General features: G+C 45.9%; 1 protein-coding gene across 1 annotated transcript in view; it reads left to right on the forward strand.

Annotated features, from left to right (window-relative positions):
• Positions 1–19,970, forward strand: part of LOC144129008 (corticotropin-releasing factor receptor 1-like) — a 159,555-nt gene that overhangs the window by 124,129 nt on the left and 15,456 nt on the right. The window contains exons 6-8 of the mRNA XM_077662871.1: positions 5,328–5,484; positions 11,015–11,145; positions 11,671–11,756. Of these exons, the coding sequence (XP_077518997.1) occupies positions 5,328–5,484; positions 11,015–11,145; positions 11,671–11,756 (374 nt within the window). The remainder of the gene's footprint in view (positions 1–5,327; positions 5,485–11,014; positions 11,146–11,670; positions 11,757–19,970) is intronic.

A 19,970-nucleotide genomic window follows, 5' to 3' on the forward strand; every position in this document is an offset into this window, starting at 1 on the left:
ACCGGTAATCTATTTTTCTCTTATTTTCATATTAATAGTGTTCTTAAAAACATTGTCTATTTTTACACTAAAATGTTACAGAGCAGCTGTGATCGAGGCAGGCGGCAGTTAGAGGGCTTTAGAGTGACCTTAACCACACAAAGTTATTTGCGATGCCGCGTACTCACAGTGCACCGCATTTTCGCATTTCGCCTCTCTAGCAATGTGGGCGATGATGTTGATGACGATGATAGTTGATGATAACCGAACTTAATATTCTAACAGCTCTGTAGCCGCGTGCCATCGTTCATGCGTAAGACGTCTCTTCTTGACCGCACCCGCTGAATTCCTCTTACGGGTTTCAAATTTATATTTTCTGCTAACCATTTTCTTTTTTCCTGATAAACCATTGAAGACAGTGGAAGGGAGGCATTTTTTTGTTTCTTTGTTCTGAGTGCGAGAGAACTAAGAGCATCACACTGCTGCATGTTGATTTATTCAAAATGATTTCTGGCTTGAACTCGCGCCAACGGAATATTCATTTGGACAATGCCTGACTAAAAAAGCTTCTTCAGCACATGGCGCGGTATAAACTTGCGGCATATGGTTTTATTTTTTCCTTTTTTTTCTGCCAATAGACATACGTGTGTCCGCTTTCAGAGGATGAGCAAAATCCCTCTTTGGAGCAGGTCACAGGAGAAGAAAAGCAAGATGACGGTAATTTTATTCGGCGAAGTTTTTGACTTGTGCATGAATAAATTTATGCCATTACGGTTGCTTGACTATAATTACTATATGCACGTAAAGTTGCGCCATTATGATCGCTCACATATACTTTAATGTCATCTTTTTCTTTCCGCTGCTCAGCGTTAAAAAAAAAAAAACATTGGTAATATAGATCTTCCCACTTTACGCGTCCTAAAGTTTCGCGCCTTTTTAAAGAGTTATAGCCTAATTCCATAAGTTTTCCGCGACGCGCACCACAAGCAGAAAAGACAGCGCCGAACATTTCATAGCCTAATGCGAAACGCATGCCCAAACGCAGCAACGAAACCATGAAAATGCAAATTCCTTTCTAGGCACACATTCTGTCCGTGGACGTGCGCAAACTTAATCCATTATATAGACTGCAGGCACTGTTTTACTACAACTCCCTGGTAAGAAAAAAGTTTAACGTTTATCCCTGCTCATTGAAATGCATCACTGAGTCAACAAAAAGCACTTTTATGAGTCGTTTAGCCTGAAAAGGCGTTCGGTCTATTATGTGCAGGCTGCATGCGTAGCGTTATGAATTTATTTTTCTCACAAATCTGGACCTGTAGCCGACGACATTAAACATTTCTTTTCATTTGCTCTGTTTTGGGAGGGGGGAATGGGTAAAGAAGAGATTTAATTAACCTTATCGTATCGAGCGGAAGCCGTATCGTTGCAGCTTCATGTATGTTCCATAGCCACCAACTGTTTTTTACTTGCAATCCAAGCATGAACAGTGCTGCCGACATTCCTTAGAAGCCATGTGGAGCCAGGAAGTCACCTAATGGATTCCTTATCGCAGACCTTTCCCGCCGCAAACACAAAGCTGGCCGATAGGAGTGCCGAACTACACCGCATTCTAGCAACAGCAATGTGGCAAATACAGGATGCTGGGATCCCCAGGAATAACCGTATACATGCGTTTGGAAGACTGATGCAAGGTTAGTCAATGAACCTAATAGTTTTTACACTGATGGGGTCAAGGCTTAAGGTTGGGATAGGTTACTTTGGTCCAAAAGTATAAAAAATGAAAGGGGGTTTGCGCACAAATAAAAAAAGGAGTGGAACTCGCGGCGGGCGACGCAAAAGAAAGCCGTTCCAACCGAAGCGATATCGTGTAGCCCGGCGCGGCTTCGTCTTTCTGAGTCATCTTCCTGGGCAGCATCAGCCGCAGCCATCATGGTTCGCTGCAAAGCTAATAGATATTGTGCTGTTCAGTCGAGAGACAGTGATTGCTTACACTGCCAACAAGCCTTTCTTTGGGGGGGGGGGGGGGGGGGGGGGGGAAGGGGGGGAATGGCAGTGAAGGTGGTGGTCAGGTACGCATGTAAAACAACGTTCATTGCTGTATTAAGCGTCTAAGATGACTGAGCACGAACCTTTAGCATTCATCATAAAAAGGCCATTAACCAAAAAACATTCTTGATACTTTTCTTGTCGGATAACAAAGAGCTGTTATATAAATAAGCACAATATTTTATCTAAAGTAAATAAGTAGATGTAGGGCAATTGCTTTGTTCCGATCTGTGCTCACAGCTCCACCTTCATTCCAGCAGTAAGATCCAATTCCTTGTCGGAGCTGGTTCTTCCTCGCCTCATAAAAGCTCACAAAAGTATTTTGCCCTCATTCAACTTACCAAGGACATTGATAAGGCACTCTTAAGCAGCAGCAAGGAAAACTTCAACACCACGTGCGTAGCCGTATTTAGAGGAAGTTCATATTTCTATTTAACAATCGAAGCAGTTTTACAAATGCAAAAACTAATACTGTTATTTTTAGATTTTACCAGCGCTGCAAACAAATCAAACATGAAAAGTAACAATTATAGACTTTTAATGATATATAAACGCTCTTCACAAAGTGATGAACATTATATTAGTTACCTGGCAAAACTTGAGAAAAACACGCATATCCTGCAGACTAGACATAAAGAAATTTGGTTAGTGCCGGCGCCTAGGGCATATTATACCGAGCAGTCTCTTTCTTATACTGTTCCAGTGTTATTAAATAAATTAAACAAAGAATTTTTTTATCCCTTTCAGCATTCAAGTGATGTTATTAAGCGATTTTTTCTTAGCAAGATTACGTATTATTGCACTCAGTTTAAACCTATACCTGTTGTTATTTTTTTTCGTTTCCCCATGACCAGTTATTTGTTTTTCTAATACCTATGTTTGTGCTGCAATGCATAGCGCTGCTTTTTTTACAAAGTGTTTTGTTATTTTGTTTAAGTGTTTATTTTGAAAATTGAAAATCTCTGCCTGTGTACTGTACTGCCAAGTTGATAAAGGGGGCAGGACCTCTGTCAAAGCTTACGAGCTTTTAGTCCTGTCTCCTTCTCTGTCCAAGAGAAAATGAATGAATGAATGAATGAATGAATGAATGAATGAATGAATGAATGAATGAATGAATGAATGAATGAATGAATGAATGAATGAATGAACTTTGTCCTGGAAGCTTTGTCAATCCGCAGTAATTTTTTTTATTAGCTTCCTTTCATAAAACCTACAACCACCGGTCAATTCATGACGAACTTTTCCTTTTACTCACTATTTCTCTAATCGCGTTGACCACGGCCATAAAATTGGAGCTCAATCGGCTCCCACGCAATCTTTTTTTTTGCCATTTTTCCCTTGCGCATTTATTGAATAAAACCGCCTTCCTTCAGAAGTTGGCAAGTATTCACGATCATTTGTTCTTTCGTGAAACCTTAACACTCACACAGTGAGAAACAATTCTTATAATATCTCATAATTCTATTGACACTATACTTTTATTGTTAGGACTACAGAATACAGTGGCGTAATAAGAGTCTTTGTTATATTCATTGATTTCTCTTCGTAATACTATATTTCCTTGACATGCTTGTAACCACTTCCCTCTATAGCACCTTTGGCCATGAGGATACAACACAAACATAAACATACAAGCTCATCTGAAAAGGGATTAAGGTGAACGCGGGTGCACAAGCATCGTCCTGGGAACGCTAATTCCACGTATTTGTCTTCCGTGTGGATCTTTTCTGAAAACACTTGGTTAAACAAAACTCTTCTCTCTCTCTTTCTATTTCTATCCCTCTCTCTCAAGTGCGCTATATTAATATACACTTCATTTCAAATCTCAGAAAAAGAGAAAACACGACAGATAACTAATCTTATCTAATTTGCAAACATCCCTGGTATAGCTACGCTGTCATCCCCACAGAAACATAACAGAAGAGCAGGCATTGTATTGAACACTGCCAGTACCCAACCATTTAAAACACCTGAATCATGTCATGGACTGTCTGGAATCGCATACTTCTGGTTTGTCGTCGTAGACGAGTTTGCAGCATGAGCAAGGAGTTCAATCGCCAACTGCTTATTACTGCCGTCGGTTTCAGTTTAAACCAAGCGTAAGCAGACGATTCCTTGCTAAACACAGGCAAAAATCAAGGTACGCACTCGCAAACATCACCTGAAGTGCACTACGAGCGCAAAGTGCATGTGTTAAACTCTTGGAATTAGGTTTACCGCACACATGTTCGACGCGCAGTGAATGCAAACGTGCATGGAAGAGTTGCCGAAATTGGTTTCGCGCGGGGAACATAACGATTGAGAAAAAATTGCACTCCACTTGCACTAAGTAGACCGAAAGTTCTGAGCGCATTCTAAGCACTAAGATTACTGCTGTATGGGTTTAGGAAGGATGCACAGGTTACAACGCAATAGACGATACAAACATTTGTCACGCTTCTTCTGTTCCGTTTGCTTCTTTCTGCCTCTGGCGTTAATGTCGCTCGCCTTTCAAAATGTAATTTTGCGTCTGCAATCCGGCAGGCTTGACCAGCTTTGCAGATTTTTACCCCAATAATTAGCTTGTGGGTTTCAATATATGTGCGTTTTCAAAGCCTGGATCTCTGCTTGGTGCTTCGTGGTCGTCCTTGAACAAACGTGAATTGTTTTCACCGTTTGCATTCTCTAGTGTGATTTCCAGGCAGCAATTTTAATCTTTGCGTTTACGTATAACCGGCCGTGGTGGCTCAGTGGTTAGGGCGCTCGGCTACTGATCCGCGTTTTTATGGAGGCAAAACGCTAACGCGCCCGTGTGCTGTGCGATGTCAGTGCACATTAAAGATCCCCAGGTGGTCGAAATTATTCCGGATCCCTCCACTACGGTACCTCTCTCTTTCTTTCTTCTTTAACTCCCCTCTTTGTCCCTTTCTTTACGGCGCGGTTCAGGTGTCCAATGATATACGAGACAGATACTGGGCCATTTCCTTTCCTTAAAAAACCTATTATTATTATTATTATTATTATTATTATTATTATTATTATTATTATTATTATTATTATTATTATTATTATTATTATTATTATTATTATTATTATTATTATTATTATTATTATTATTTACGTATATGAGAGATAGAAACGCTCCTATTCAGTGTGTTCTTCTACACTGTACACTGAAATGAGTAAAAAGGGAGTAGGATGTCCTATAGTGTACCCTCTTTTTTTTTAAAGGGAGTGTGCCTGAGGACAGCTTAATCTTTTTTACTCCCATATGAGCGTATTCATGTGTAGAGTGTAGCTAAGCCTTTTGTTGTCCGCAGCCGCCCCTGTGCAAGAGCATCCTCTCCCTTAAGATGTACGCGGCCATGGCCTCCATCAACTGGATGTTCGTCGAGGGCCTCCTGCTGCACTCCCGTATCACCATATGCATATTCCGCCAGGATGCACCCTTCAAGCTCTACCACGCGATTGGCTGGGGTGAGTGCCGCTCCATTTGAATCTGGTTATTAATGCAAGAGCATTACTATTCCCATTACGATAAAAGCCGAAGGTTCGTGCTTGTTAGTGCGTGTACTCGCAGATGGTACAGAGAATCACACCGATGGCAACAAAAAAAAAATGGAGGACGCTTAAGCTTCGCCTTTAAGAGTGGAACGCGACAGCGTGTTGCAGCACTGCCAGGGAGTCCACGGAACGCCATCGCCCGTTCGGCGCGACGCCTTGCCCGTTAGACAAATCGCCCTGCTACGAACGGTGAAACGGACACGCGGAGTGGCATACCATGTAGAAGCGCTGCCATGCGCCCTGCCGAAACGCGCGGGACCCAAGTTGCAGTCGTAGTTCGTCGGCACATAGTTCTCGACAAACCCGATGCCACGAACGCCGGCATGTTTTCCGCGCCGAACGAACGGGCAGCAAGCCGCAAGCTTCGTGGCGAACGCGCTTTGGATGTGCGCTGCGTTGTTCGCCGCTCACCACGTGATGCCTGCGTGCCCGCACGGCCCCACTGCGCCCGAACGACACGAGCGGGAGGCGCTGCCGTCGCGCGTTATCTTTTGGGGCAGTGGCGTACATTGCGAGGAGGAGGAGGAGAGGGGATTTTTCGCCCACGGCCGACGCCGACGACACCGGGTTTTTTTGCAACACGGGGCCCTTAACGCTGTCGCGTCAATATGGTGACGTCATCAAGCGGTCGCATGACGCACACAGCAAGCCGAGCACGGCTGCTTTAGGCAATCTTATAGATGTCGTTCGTCTATATGTACTCGCCACTGGCCTACCTTCACTTAGCGCCAGTTTTACCAACAACATTCCTTCCAAAATTGTGACGCAACCTTATGTCGTTTACAGGGGGCCAGGTGATGTAATACGATTTCTCCTTGCATATAGATTACATATGCTAGTCAAGTTAGAGGCTAGGTTGCGACAGGGATTCGAACCGGTGACATGTCCGCCTTCAATTATATGTCTTTCCAGACCGTTTGCCCATTCCCTTAAGGCAAGGTTGGACGTGGAAACTAAGATGTGAGACAGTTACTGCGCCATTTTCTTTCCCAAATAAATAAATTTGTTTTTGAGGGAAGGAAATGGCGAAGTACCTGTCTCACATCTCGGTGGGCAACTGAACCGTGAGAACGCTGTAAGGAGAACGGTTGTGCCACAAGTTTGATACGAAATTTGATTTTCTTTCCTCAAAAACCAATTTTCGTATCAAATTTGTGATGCAACGGTTCGTCGTATAGCGTTACGGGTGGTCTCATACGCGCGAGTGTGTCTGTGGTTGGTGTGTGTGTGGGAGGGTGTCAGTGCACCCAGGGACAGTAATCATTTCGCTTTACCACACGTATATAGTGTTAACTGTCTCTGCCGATTTTTTTTTTTTTTGAAGCGAGAGCTTCACTACGCTATGTTTCCAAGATGGCAGCGCCAGTGCAATTACGTGACAGGTGTCACGGGGCAGGTCATGTGACCTACTGATGTCATCACAATCTGTCCACCGTAGCAGGTGGCAAGTGGCCCATCGGAAATTCCATCGACGCTTTACAGACAATCCGTTCGGCAGTGTGTGTGTGTGGCGTTTGGGAACGTAGCCATGCAAAGGAAGCTGTCGCTTCTCCCCAGGGTTAACCAAAGTTTAAACCACAGCTTTTTTTTTATCTTACGCGTATCTCTTCCCGAGCATGAAAAACTTGGTCAAGAGAATTGCGGCTCACGAGTACAAAGTGGCGTAAGCAGAGTGTGGCAACAAATGCGCTGGGACCGGCTCTATACCCCAAAAAAAGGACCCGCTCTGTATAAAGCCTAGCATGCAAGCGCAGTCCTTAGATGCCGTTCACCTCTTAGCAACGTCTTCGCGTCGCTACTGTCCCCCTTCGCATTTACCACTGCACCATGATATGAAATTTTCACAACTACTGCACTGCGACAATTACACCTCTAATTTTCGCAGCTTGAATTTAATCCCATCAATCGTAACACTCGTCGTTTTGGCCCAGTGCTTTCAAGAATCCCCTTATCAGGGTACTATCCCTTCGTCGAGCAGCAGCCCACACTACATGACGCGCTATGGCAGAGGCATCGATTGGACACCGCGCTCCCCAAAGCCGATTTTAATTAGACCTCTGAGAGACGCTCCTCCCTCATACCCGTGCGGTATTTTCATCGAGTCGCGAACATATCCGTTATTGGAGAAGAGCGTAAATTCATCTTCCTTAAAGCGACTGCATTACTGGCCATGCGCGACCGACACTTAATTTTTTTGAAGAAGAAGAAGAAGAAGAAGAGTTGCTTATCTGGGATACACCTCTCCACTAAAGGCATGCTTTTTTTTATAATTGTACAAGAGTGAAGAGAATATAAAGGGGCTCACTTGACTGCGAGGGTTTACTTCATTTTTCGTGTTCGGATTGTGCCTGCCTTGAGTTGCGTCATCCAAGAGTCTTACGGCACTATACACTCTCGCATTAAGGTCGTTTATGCTGCGTTGCAGTCGCGTGCGCTGCAGCTTCGGTTCGGTTTTCTATTTCAGCTTTGCATAATGACTTGTAAACGGAGGTTAGAAATTTGTTAGTGTTTTTGACATTGCGAGAGAAAAACTGTAATGCATGGGGCGCCGGTGAGGTCAGCCAAAGGGACGTGCCTCCAGCTTGCTGCTCCACACTAGGAAAAATAGTAAAGGGTGCAAGACCGGAGTGTTGCAAAAGGAGTGCGGCTGACATCGTTTGTTGCAGCAAGTGCTTTAGGTTTGATTTCGTTTGCTTCCAGCAAACAGAAAATATTGCTACGCCCCTTGGCCTGTTACAAACAGCTGAGGTTTGGGCACGTATGCCTCTGCTCTGCCGCTGTGTACAGTCTCTGCAGAATGTAACCAAGCAAAAGCAGTGGCTTCGCGGCTGAATAATGAAGCCCGTACGGCACCCAAAAAAACCTAAAGATCTAGAAAGGTGAGGACGAGGGTTCTTCTTAACTCGCACAGAGTTAGATTAACAGAGGCCATAAATGCACCGCTAGAGGACTTAGAAACAAAACCCCGTTGCTTGGTTACGTTTGGCAAACACGGCACATTTTGTTCAAAAAGCAGACTTAAGTGTGATGCATGTGCCCTTTAGTTTTCCTTAACCTATACTTCCCTTTTTGTTTTGATAATTATTTTTACTGGCAAGAGAACGCAATCTTCATGCGTAGAATTTTCCTGCGCATCTTACGATGTTTCTGGGTTTGTTCCAAGTGAAATAAATAAATAAAATTGAATCAAACAAACATTGACGCGACTGGGACTCGAACCTGCGGCAGCGCGGACAGATAAGCTTTGCTGGCCAGTGCTCGAGACCACTAGGGTATTGCTGGTTTATATATTTTAAAGATGGTATTTATTAGAGTGACTAGGCACACCCGAACATGCCTCGTGTTGTTGTTACCTCAAAGGCGATGGCACATACTCACGGTGGGAGATTGACCAGGTTTGGTGCATATCCAAACAGGAGAAAATGCGTCCAAGTTTATCTCAAGCAGCTCATAAATATAAATAGATAAATCTGTGGAAAAAATAACGAATTTTGAGGAAATCGGAAATAAAATCGTGTTAAACTGCAACACACTCTCATGCTGTGCATTGCACATCGTCGTCTTCATCAACTTCCTTCTGCGGTACGAAGACACAGACAGAGAATTCTCTGTCTTCATCGTCGTCGTTAACGCTTATGCAATTCTGCTTTCGCGCATTTATAAAATTTAGGCAAAAACTCTCTGCCATTTTTTTTTGCATGATTGATCGCATGTAACGCTAATCGCTCTTTCTCAGTTAAAACTTTCAAACTACTTTCGCCTCTCTCTGTACGGAGGCGTGTTGTTATCGAGCCCGTTTCCATTGCTACGCGCAAAATAGCTCGACAGTTTTCAAAACGTCCTTCCCCTGATATACGTTCCTCCACGCCGAGGCACGTGCGAAGTTAGGCATCAGTGGCGCCGAGCATCGGCGGGGTCACTGGTGCCATTAGAGTGACGCCCGTTTCGCTTCGCCGGCTTCCCTAGCAATTATGCAAAACTCCTAGCGGCGCCCAATCGGGAAGCACCGGCTCACTGCCACTCGAGCCATCGACCGCCGCCCCACAGCACGCGATCCGCTCTGCGTGCGCTCTCCCTCGATGCGGCACAGCACTCGCATACACCGAACACCTTTCACAACGGCGTACAGAATTCTACCGAAAACGGCAGCCGTGAAAACGAAATAAAGTCATGCAAACAACGCACGCCTCCCTGCACGGTTTCCAGCGATCATTTCGAAGATAAACAAGGTTTGTACATGTAAGGTGATAGAGCGCAGGTACCTTTAAACCTACCCGGCCACGCTGGAGACCAGCTGCTTATTACCAGCGCGTCGTGGGGGCGCTGCTGGTGTTTGGCAGGTTCCTACGTCGTACGGCCCAATATGAAGCACCATCTAGTCCTTCCGTTTAATTAACGCTCCCTTGTCGAGATCCGTCGAAGCGTTGAGGCCACGCGGGTGCTGTTTTTTGTGAGACAACCTTGTGTCTCCGTCTTGCGAGCTGTTGCCGAGAGAAACACGGGCAGGCCTTCTTGTCGTAGCACTGAGATTTCCCCGATTCATGAAACGCTAAGGACAGTGGACGTCAACGTGCGCTTAAGCGAATTTGGATGTGTTAAACTTCAGCTCTGCCTTCCTCCGGAACACAGCACGCGAAGTAGGAGTTAGGGGTTCGGTTTGATTGCCTGTGCAATGCAGAAGTGAATCTGTGCTTGCGTAACGCATTTCAGTGCGGAGTTTGAATGCCAGAGTGATAAGCTTGCACGGCTGATTTCCATTCTTGAAAGCCAAGCGTAAATGCGATGGTGCCGTTCTTTTTTTCTTTTTCCGCGGTGGCGTGAGCGAATAATCCCGAGACGCAACCGACTTGTACCGTATACCTTTGTGGCAGGCGGGCCACCTAGGTCACGGGACCGTGTGACGTCATCACAACCGGCCCACCCGGTTTTGAGCAAACTGCCTAGCGTGGAGGGGGCCTGTGGCATTTAATGACTGGTCGCGAAAGCTTGCCCGGGAAGAGCAACCTATATGGTTCTCACAAGGCCCACCGCTGGGAGCACCTGCCATCGCAGGGCAGTGGTGCATCGCTTAACCGCTGCACCACTGCGGATGGACTGGTGTGAGAACACCCAGGGATCTATGATTGTGAAGTAGAGAATGACATATTCTGCATATATGGGAATTAACCCATTATAACGCTATCGCGTCGTACCCGTAAGGCGGAGCTTAAGTGTCCTCTCAAGTTTTTAAAAATCAGTTAAAAGCACTAATAAAGCTATTTTTTTTCTTCATATCATTTCTGCGCATAATTCTCATTCTCACGTTTCCTCGTAGATTCGCCACTTTCACGAGATCTGATGTAACCAATAACCTATAATCCACTATAGCTGATCGAGAATGCTACGCTGCCGGTACGACGCAAGCAAGATGCTGAAATAACCGGAGTTAAATTATGTCCCCTAGGCCTTCCTTTAGTGTTTATCCTGACCTGGGCTTACCTGATGGAGCAAGAGCTGCGCACGGCATGCTGGGAAGGATACGGAGCCAACCGCTATGTCTGGCTTCTCATTGGACCACGACTTGTAGCCATACTGGTAAGTGTTGTATCCTCTATTACCACTTGGGTTATGCGGCATCAGATTAGCGGTGCTATTAGGCAACGACAGCGATTTGGTGAGTACCTACAGCTGGGATAAAAGTAGGCCAGACTTAATATAATCCCGAAATTCCACGAAGAACTCGCGTGCAACACGCTTTTTACAAGAAAGACATAACGTAAATCAAATCTCCGTTAACGTACACGAACTGTTCCTGCGGATGAAGGTAGCTGAAAAGATTTTCTGTGTAAATAAACAATAAGGCTCCAAAAGAAGGCTACGTGGCCTTTTAATTTACAAATGTTGCCTTTCGTTGTACGTATTTTTCCCTCTATTTTACAGTATTTATCCAGTTGGTTTTGTTTTCGAATTTAAGTAGGGCTAATTAACTGAATTAGAAATGGTCGACAGGCTTTGATGGCTCAAATTATAAATAAACAAATAAATAATTATTTGAGTAAGTTAACACATTCTATACCTAATTTCTCAAGAAACTGTGCTGTGTATTCCGCCCTTTCCCAGGTGAACTTCGTCTTTCTGGTGAACATCATCCGGATTCTGGTCACGCGCGTGAAGTCTGCCGTATCGGTGGAAACGACGCAGTTTCGGTAAGTGCGGTGCACACTTTCGCTTGACGTAGCTCGGCCACTTAGGCCTAGTTCGCGTAGTTCAGTTCAGTTCAATCTCTGTTCTTTCAAATTAAAGTGGAAGGCGCGGCGAAAGGCCTTAAGCCTAAAATTCAGGGGGGCGCTTTGTTGAAATAAAGTGCGGTGAGGCGAAACCCTTTAGCGCGGTGTTGCTGCTTGCGTCACTGACGTATGGTTAAGATGTTAATTAAGTACACAATTGTTTGTGAATCTTAAATGCTAGAGACAGCGGAGGGCGTTTGGGAGGCATCGGTCTGATTCGACGCAATTCCGCACTCTTCAGCGTCCTAGACGAGAAGAACTGCATATGCGTTGGCAGGAAGTAGTGTAGTCGCTAGCTGCGGAACGGAAGAATGGTGGTTCGAATCCCATCGTGCACAAAGGTTTATTTTCCTATCTGGTTCCTGAAGAACGTGACATCAGACGGACAGGCTCGTGGCCGCGATTATGAGCCATCAAAGGCTTTCGCCTTAGTAAGAAACCGGATGGAGACTGGTACAAAGTGGGAGAAGGGTCTGTGCAGGCGGAAGTCTAGTGACGCGTAACGCGGTACCAACCTTGTGACGCCTTCAAAACCTGCCTTCCGGATTGTGAGTAAACTGCCCACCATGCCACATGGCAGTTCAATTAATGATTGGTCGCGAGAGGTTGCTCGGGGAAAAAAAAAAAACTCGAACCTGCCACCTTAGACCACATAATCTGGGACTGCACGAAGAATCCGCTTCGGGCAGATCTAGTCACACCTCCCACGCTTGAAAAATGGGATGCTGTTCTCGCCAGCCCGGACCCGGACGTCCAGTCCCGGGCCATGGCAAGAGCGCAGGAGGTCGCCGACAGACTTAAACTGCCGGTCACCTGGAGCGGCTGGGGTGACGCAAAAGTATGCCATCTTCCTGGCAATAAAGTTCTCTCTCTCTCTCTCTCTCTCGGGAAAAGCAACCTGGTTCTCAAAAGCCTCAGCGATGGCTGTGTTTGAAACCGCCACCTGTCGGGGCAGTGGCGCATCGCTTAGCCGCTCCACCACTGCGCCAAGAGCGGCGTAAAGACTCCCAGTCAATTACGCATATATTGCCATAAGCCCATTAACATTATCACTTCATACCCTTAACGCGAAACTACAACAGAATCAGCAGAGACAGAAAATGTTAACGCATTCAAACGATCATCCGAGTATCGCTTAAGTGTATTTTGATCTTTAGCGCTTAGTAAACGTTCTCAGTAAGAAAAATTCATTAAGAGGAAAAGCTGCGTCGGACGCAACGTGTACATGCTCGCAATTTTCTCCCGAACTGAAATGAAAGCGCCTGCTGCGCCTAGGTGCGCGACCATGGTGCAGAGACTTGAGCCCACCATGGCAACTGGGACCAGCAGGTGCTTCCGAAGGCGCTAGACCCAAATGACGCCCGCATGCCAGAAATTACTCAGCCTTCAAGCGGCTTCTTCTTCTCGACTTAGGAGAGCAACGTTCACGCATAGCAGTTTCTTCCCAGACAGCGTGTTATGCGAGAAGCTCCTGTCAGCCTCCTCCTGAAAACGAAAAAAAAAATGTCTCCTTCCTCGTATGCGTCATGATTTTGTTCATTTACTTTTTACTGATACATTTTCCAGGCAATAAAATGCGGTGCTTTTGTGGGACGGTTTAATTAAAATCGGTCGTTTCATTTTTTTTTCTTTCCACGCACTAACGCCCAAGCTACCCATTCGTGAACATTGTGCGCCTCTCCGTTGCGTCGTTATTGAATCCACAACGCCCACCAGGCGGCACTTCCCGCGTTCCATACGCGCTCCTACGCTTTTTGACGCCGCATACGTGATGCGACTGGCAACATATTCCCGTATCGACATATAGGAGTGCACGGAACCGCCTATAATTATCCTTTCAGCAGCGGAGACTCAATGGATTAATAAGCTTTACGTTTGTGTGTAGGCTTTCCTCGCCTCTGACAGCGCCGCCCACTCTGCAACCTTTTATAGGCTCATAAATAAACATAAGAGTAAACAGGCTTCAGTTAACGAATTCGGAGAAGCATGCTCGAGGACCAGAGGGAGCTCGGGCGGAAGCCGTGTCGTTCAATACTGAACTCGCAATCGCAATCGCACCATCACGTTGCGATTGCGATCGGTCGCGTTTTACAGGAGCGGAAGCGTTCCCCTTTGAGTGCGCTGTGTGTGAGCGCTTATCTCGTTTCGTGAGCCTTTCACTATTCAATATTAGCTAACCAGCCTAGTAGTCAGCATGTCCTAGCTGTATTCTGATGTATTACACAGCCGACAATACTGTGCCGAAAAAAACGCTCTTCTAGCACATAAAAAAAAACTGTTTTTAAATACTGTGCAAAGTCTTAGGTGAAACGCCCTGTATGGCGGTGCTTCCAAGCGCTTGCCGATGGGCACCTGCTGTCTCGAGACAGTGCGTGATGGTGCCTTACGTTGTGGGTGAACGTTATCGAAACAGGAGGCTGGGGACAGGGAAACGCGCGAGCGGCTTTCTGCAGAACCGGTGCTCTCGCGAGCGCGTTAACATAGGAACAAATGGACACGATAGACGATGAACGAACGTCGCAGTACTATACCAGTACTATACCACGCCGGTACGTAAATGGACCGGGGCAACAATTCTTGTACGAAAACGAACAGACCACGAAAAAAAGTGGCAGATACTGGCAGACGACGAGCCGTCGTCAGCCACTCGTCCGTGAATCAGAACGACAGATGATTGAAGCGTTCAGTAGCTGCGCCAGCAAAAACGCGCTTTGCAAGCCGGCGGAGTGGACAAAAAGATTGGCTTAGTCGAGAGACAGACATTTAGCTTTGAACTTTCAAAGCTTTCGGAGTCCGCGTGGCTCTAAAATTTTGCAAAGGCAATCATAACGACCCGATGTGAGCAATAGCCTACCCACAATGACTGTTTATTTGCGCAGCAAATTTCAGTTTCGAAGCTACGCTGGCCTCAGTGCTATTTGCGCAGGCCCTAAACTTCCTACCTATATTGAGGCACATTTAACTCCCGCTTTGTCAAGAACTACTGCACATAGCTCGTTAAGTTTCTTTTATGCTATTTAAGATTTTGTCTCCTTTTAACTGGTCAGTATTAACGATTTTGTAGCAGATATTTCTAGTTGTGTATTTTTTTTTACAGATCCGTAATTTTATAGCTGTTATTGGGGAAGAAACTGTTCCAGGAAAAAAATAAACTGCTTATATGTGTGCCATTATTTTTCATTAGTTATATGTCCGTGTGTAAACAGAGGTGAAAAATGCCTCATATTTTCTAACAATGGGTGCACACGTAACAAAAAAAAAAGATGGGTTTTAGACATTTACGGTTAAAGACAAAAACATGTCTCACACAATTTTTTCCAGAAACAACATATGCCGAATGCAGCCATGCATCACTTTACGCTTCTTTGCTTGTCACGTTGTTTCTATGAGCGTCCTAATGCGCGTCGTCTGATGCTACAAGCTACTTCGACAGTGCATACCATATCGACCACTTACACCGTTCGATCTTCATCTATGGAAGAGTCCCGTAATCACGGACAAACAGCCATTTACCCCGCGCAACGCTCTCCGCTTAGCGCAAGCGCTACATCCATCGCTCCACAACCAGGCAGACCTCTCCTGTTCCATTAAAGTTCTCCTCCTCCTTCTCCTCATCCCATCCCTCCTAGTGCTGGTTACGAAAGTTTATGCGGAACAAGCATGAATAGACAAGTAGAGCTCACGGGACCATGTGCGCCCCCAGCCTCTCTGACAAACGCCAGAGATGCTCCTATGTCACAGAGGCGTCCCTTCCTTTCCGTAGCTGACGCAGCCCGTTTGCCATGGGGCATGGTTTATCCGCTTTTGCATTTCGCCTCAGTGCCGCATCACTGCCCTGACTCCTTCACTATGCAGACTCCAATCAAGCGCTTCGGCTCTAAGCGCCGTCTCGCCAGTTGCCTGGGAACCGTGCGTCGCATAGCAAAGCCGTTACCGCTCTCTGGCCAGGTTGCGTGGGCGAATAAGGCAAACTCTCACTGAAGATAATGATTCATCCTGCACGCAGAAAACGAAGCATTATCGATGGCACGTGGCAACCGAGTGGCACGTCCTTACATGAAATTCTTCATTTTTTTAAAATCGCCTCACTTTTCTCCATCCAATTTATGACCACCGTTCCCTCTCCTCATGAAAGGTAGCGTTCTTTTACATTCTCACTCCGGCTATGCGATCATTACGTGCCCTGGAATGGATGCATTTCCTTATCCTTAACAGTGGGCCTTTTTTTATCTTATACAGTGCCAAACGGCGCATAAGTACAAGTAAACTAATCTCTTCCTGAAAAAAAAAAGGCCCCTGCATAGCATTAGTAAGCATACATATCGCTGAGTACCTGCTTACCTGCTTAATTCTATAATCGCGCATACATGCGTACGCGTGTGCGCGCAGTACGAAAACTTTAGTCGAGAGTAGACGCTGGAGGATGTGTGACTGCAGTCAAAGCTCCGTTTTGGATAACTGATGCCTTCTCTGCATAAAAAAGAGTTCAGCAAAGCCAGCTATTTAATAATGCATCTGCAGTTTCATAGTAACCTCTCGTTGTAGATGACCGACGTTAATTTGCTGCGTCATGCGTAAACGTATGAGTGCGCATTCAGTGCAAACGTGTGCTGCCACAAAGAAAAACGCATAAAGCCACATTCGCCGCGAATCTCTCGAAAAGCATAAGCGAGACGTAGGTCGGGGTCAACGGCAAGGAACCCTCGAGGCAGGAAAAAAATTTTCTACTCATCCATCTTCTCCCGTGGCTCCCCGGGAGCGCTTAATTAGAAATCGCCGTAGACGGCTACTTGCGCCAACCCCCCTGAGTTATGGTCCCCTCTCGCAGCAGCCAGGCGATATTACGACTGGCGGGATCCCATTTTTTCGGCTGTCTCGCACCGGTCCTTCTCTGGAGCGCTCCGCAAGCACCCGCGACTTGTAGATATCGGCCCGAAGCATTCGTGCTCAAATAGCGCGGCAAAAATTTGCCTCGTTCGCCATGTGCTTTCCCGCGCATTTTAAAAGGCTGAGCAAAAAAATAAAATGCGACCAAAAAAGTGCAACGCAGAAAAGAAAAAGAAAGGCCAGTACCAGCGTGGTTTAAAGCTGATCTTTTTTTTTTCGATTGAAAACGCGTTTACAGCATACGACGCGCCCGCAGAAGTGACAAACTTTTGGCGCGCCCTAACCAAACAAAAAAGAAACTTCAACTGAGTCAGCGACTTTAACTATTTATCAACCGGGTGCGGATAACAATGACTTAAGACGGCACCAGTTAGCGGCTAGATTTGGGAAATTCTGTCCCTGCAAAAGAGACGGGATGAAATGCATGAAGAATGATTCAATTCGCTCAAACAGAAGTCGACAAAAACACGTGTCATAGTGCAAAGTAAGATGCGTGCTCGTCATTGCCTTATCAGAATAACGTTAATATACCTGGGCGTTTGTCCAGTAAACATCTGTCTGCGATACACAGTGCTTGCGTTGTTTTTTTTTTCTTAGCATTTCGACGTTTAATGCAAAAGCTTTAAAAGCCTCACTAGGCAAAAAAAAAAAAAAACGCATGGTCGATCATAAAATTCGTCCATTTTCTGGTTAACGTCATCAGAGCAGGTAATTCCTACTGGCGGGAGGGAAGTGAAATCACCAAACCGGAAGTGACTCCACTTCCGGTATAGGCACCAACCGCTCATAGTGCTATCGCATTGCTGACATTAGGTGTCTCTCCTAACTTTTTAAGCCGTGCATTTTTCTCGCCTTCCTGAAATCGCTTGCCGCAAAGTCACCCTCACATCAGCGTTTCTCACACATGACACGTAACATAAAGGAACACTCACGAAGACCTGCTCAACTTTGCTGAGCACTCACTGTTTTTTTTTACAATAGACGAAAACATAATTAAATCTGACTCAGCTGCGACACATGGCAACGAAAGCCCCAAGACATGGGGTGCTTCGTCCGTGCATTCGATAAATAACGGTGCGCTTCTGCGCGCTTGATGGTGCCTCTAAACAGCAGAAAACGGGCCCCTTGAGCTGAAAAGTAATAACTAGCCCATGAAAACACGAAGACGAGTAAGGTTACCTCATGGGTCACAGCGCTAGACTGCACTGTAGGCAGCACGTCTAGTGCTGCCTATAGTGCAGTCTAAAAAAAAGACAGCGTGAACTCAGCGAGACCTTCCTGACAAAACCACCGCTGCAAAGTACAATTCAATAAACAAAGTTAAAAGCCAGCAATATTACGGTTTGTCGTACTCTCCGACTTCATACTGCAAACGTGGCGCGTTGTAGTTTTGTATACTCTGCATCTCTAGTTATTTGCTCGAGCATGGCAAAACCCGCCAGGAGCAGCCGTTCCCCCTTTTCCTTATCGCGTCAGCGGATACCCCGAAGCTGATAAAGAGGGGCCACACTGAGGTGCTCAGTGTCCATTTCCACGGTCCAGGTTTTTTCTCTAATCTTGGGTGCCTCGTGGTTGCGGCGCGGGCCATTCTGGTCGACATCATCCGTAACATGGCTGCATAAGGACCAGGTGCCGCCCGAACCATGCATCGCTAGCGCACATTTCGCTGAGAGATCAAGAAAGCAAGAAGAAGCAAAAAAGCTAGAATGCAAGCTGAGAAAGCTCAGAATGCAAGAAGTATAAATAATTCCTCGCGGACATCCACCACTTGTATCGCATCTGTTCTGTTCTGCGGCCAAGCAGTACCCGGCGGCAATGGGTCTCTCGTTCGAGTGAGCAGCATTTTATGTCGTATACGGACGCGGGGACTCTGTCATCGCTCCCTTGTTTATTCATTCATCCGCTGCACCTTCTCTCTTTGACATAACTCTTCTCTCTCCCGCCATAAAACAGCGCTCAGCGTTTTCATGAAGAAAATAATTTCAAATCCAAAGGGACCGTTATCGTTCAGTACTAATAAATCTTTTGAAGAAGTGCGAAACTGCCCTTCCTCTTTAATCACGACAGGCGAGAACCTGAAAATTGTATTACATATCTGCTGCCCGATCATTGTCTCGACAACTTGTGGCATCGAGACGCCAGCACATTACTATACAGAATGACACCGAACTACAATGGTAGAGAGAGGGCAAGTAAGTGTGTTTCTTTTTATTCCTAATGTTCGGGATCAAAGCTTTCAGGTTTCCTCGACGAGTCATGAATTTTACATGTTGTTTCCGCTCGTCTCAAGGATATGCCTTTCATCGTCACCAAAAGGATAGCAATCCGTTGTGGTGAATCAGCACCCATTACTGCAGAGTGTTTCGCAGTTATTAGGCAGCTTCAGAATGAAAGACCTATTCATGTTACCACAGCGGTGTTTGCTCGGGCTCAAGTCTGCAACATTTTTTTTTATTTGCTAAACTTGCCTATGTGTTGCAGGTTCTCCACTGTGCGAGGAAGAAAGTGCAGATGATGCACAGAATATTTGCTACATTCGTAAGGCGTTCCCAATGTGAACCAATACATCGCGATAACCTATTTCTTTCTCTAGAGTCTGGTAGAATCGGCCTTGTTCACTTATTCGTGCATCAGCTTGTTGCGCGTTTTTTTCTTTTTAAAATCGTCAAACCACCCTTTTTTAGTAGCTGTGCATATTAGGTGTCTCAGTGCTCATTTGCCTTTCCTATTCGCACCGACGGGACACACTCGTGAGGGGCCTTTATGGGGATCCCTTAAGGAAGTTGCTGACACCTTCAATTTCTTCACTGTCCGCTTTTCTTTAGACTACTCTCCAGACGGCAGATGACTCAGGCACTTACAGAGTATTTGTTCCCTGCACCGTTGTATCGGCAACCTTTTCTGGAGTTCCTTGACGCCGGTTTTTTTAGAACGTGTTAAGCGAATGTGCATTTCTTCTGCCGCGAAAAGAATCTTTTTTAAGCTGCACACGTCAACGCTGCCTGTGAAGGCATGGCTTCATGCTAAAGAGATGCTTGCGCCATGGACGGTGAATTGTCGCCTGTGCAGTACGGCAGAGACAATGGACCATTGTTTTATTCAGTGCATTGATGCTATCTTCTTGTAGTCGAGGGTTCGACGGCATACCGTCTGGTCAGGAATCATGGCTTGATGAGGTTCACTGGCCACTGACCAAGGTCAACAAAAAATGACGTTTCGGGAGCGCTACGGCTCCCTTGTTCACAA

This window comes from Amblyomma americanum, chromosome 4, assembly GCF_052857255.1.
Source record: "Amblyomma americanum isolate KBUSLIRL-KWMA chromosome 4, ASM5285725v1, whole genome shotgun sequence".
Taxonomy (NCBI): Eukaryota; Metazoa; Arthropoda; class Arachnida; order Ixodida; family Ixodidae; genus Amblyomma; species Amblyomma americanum.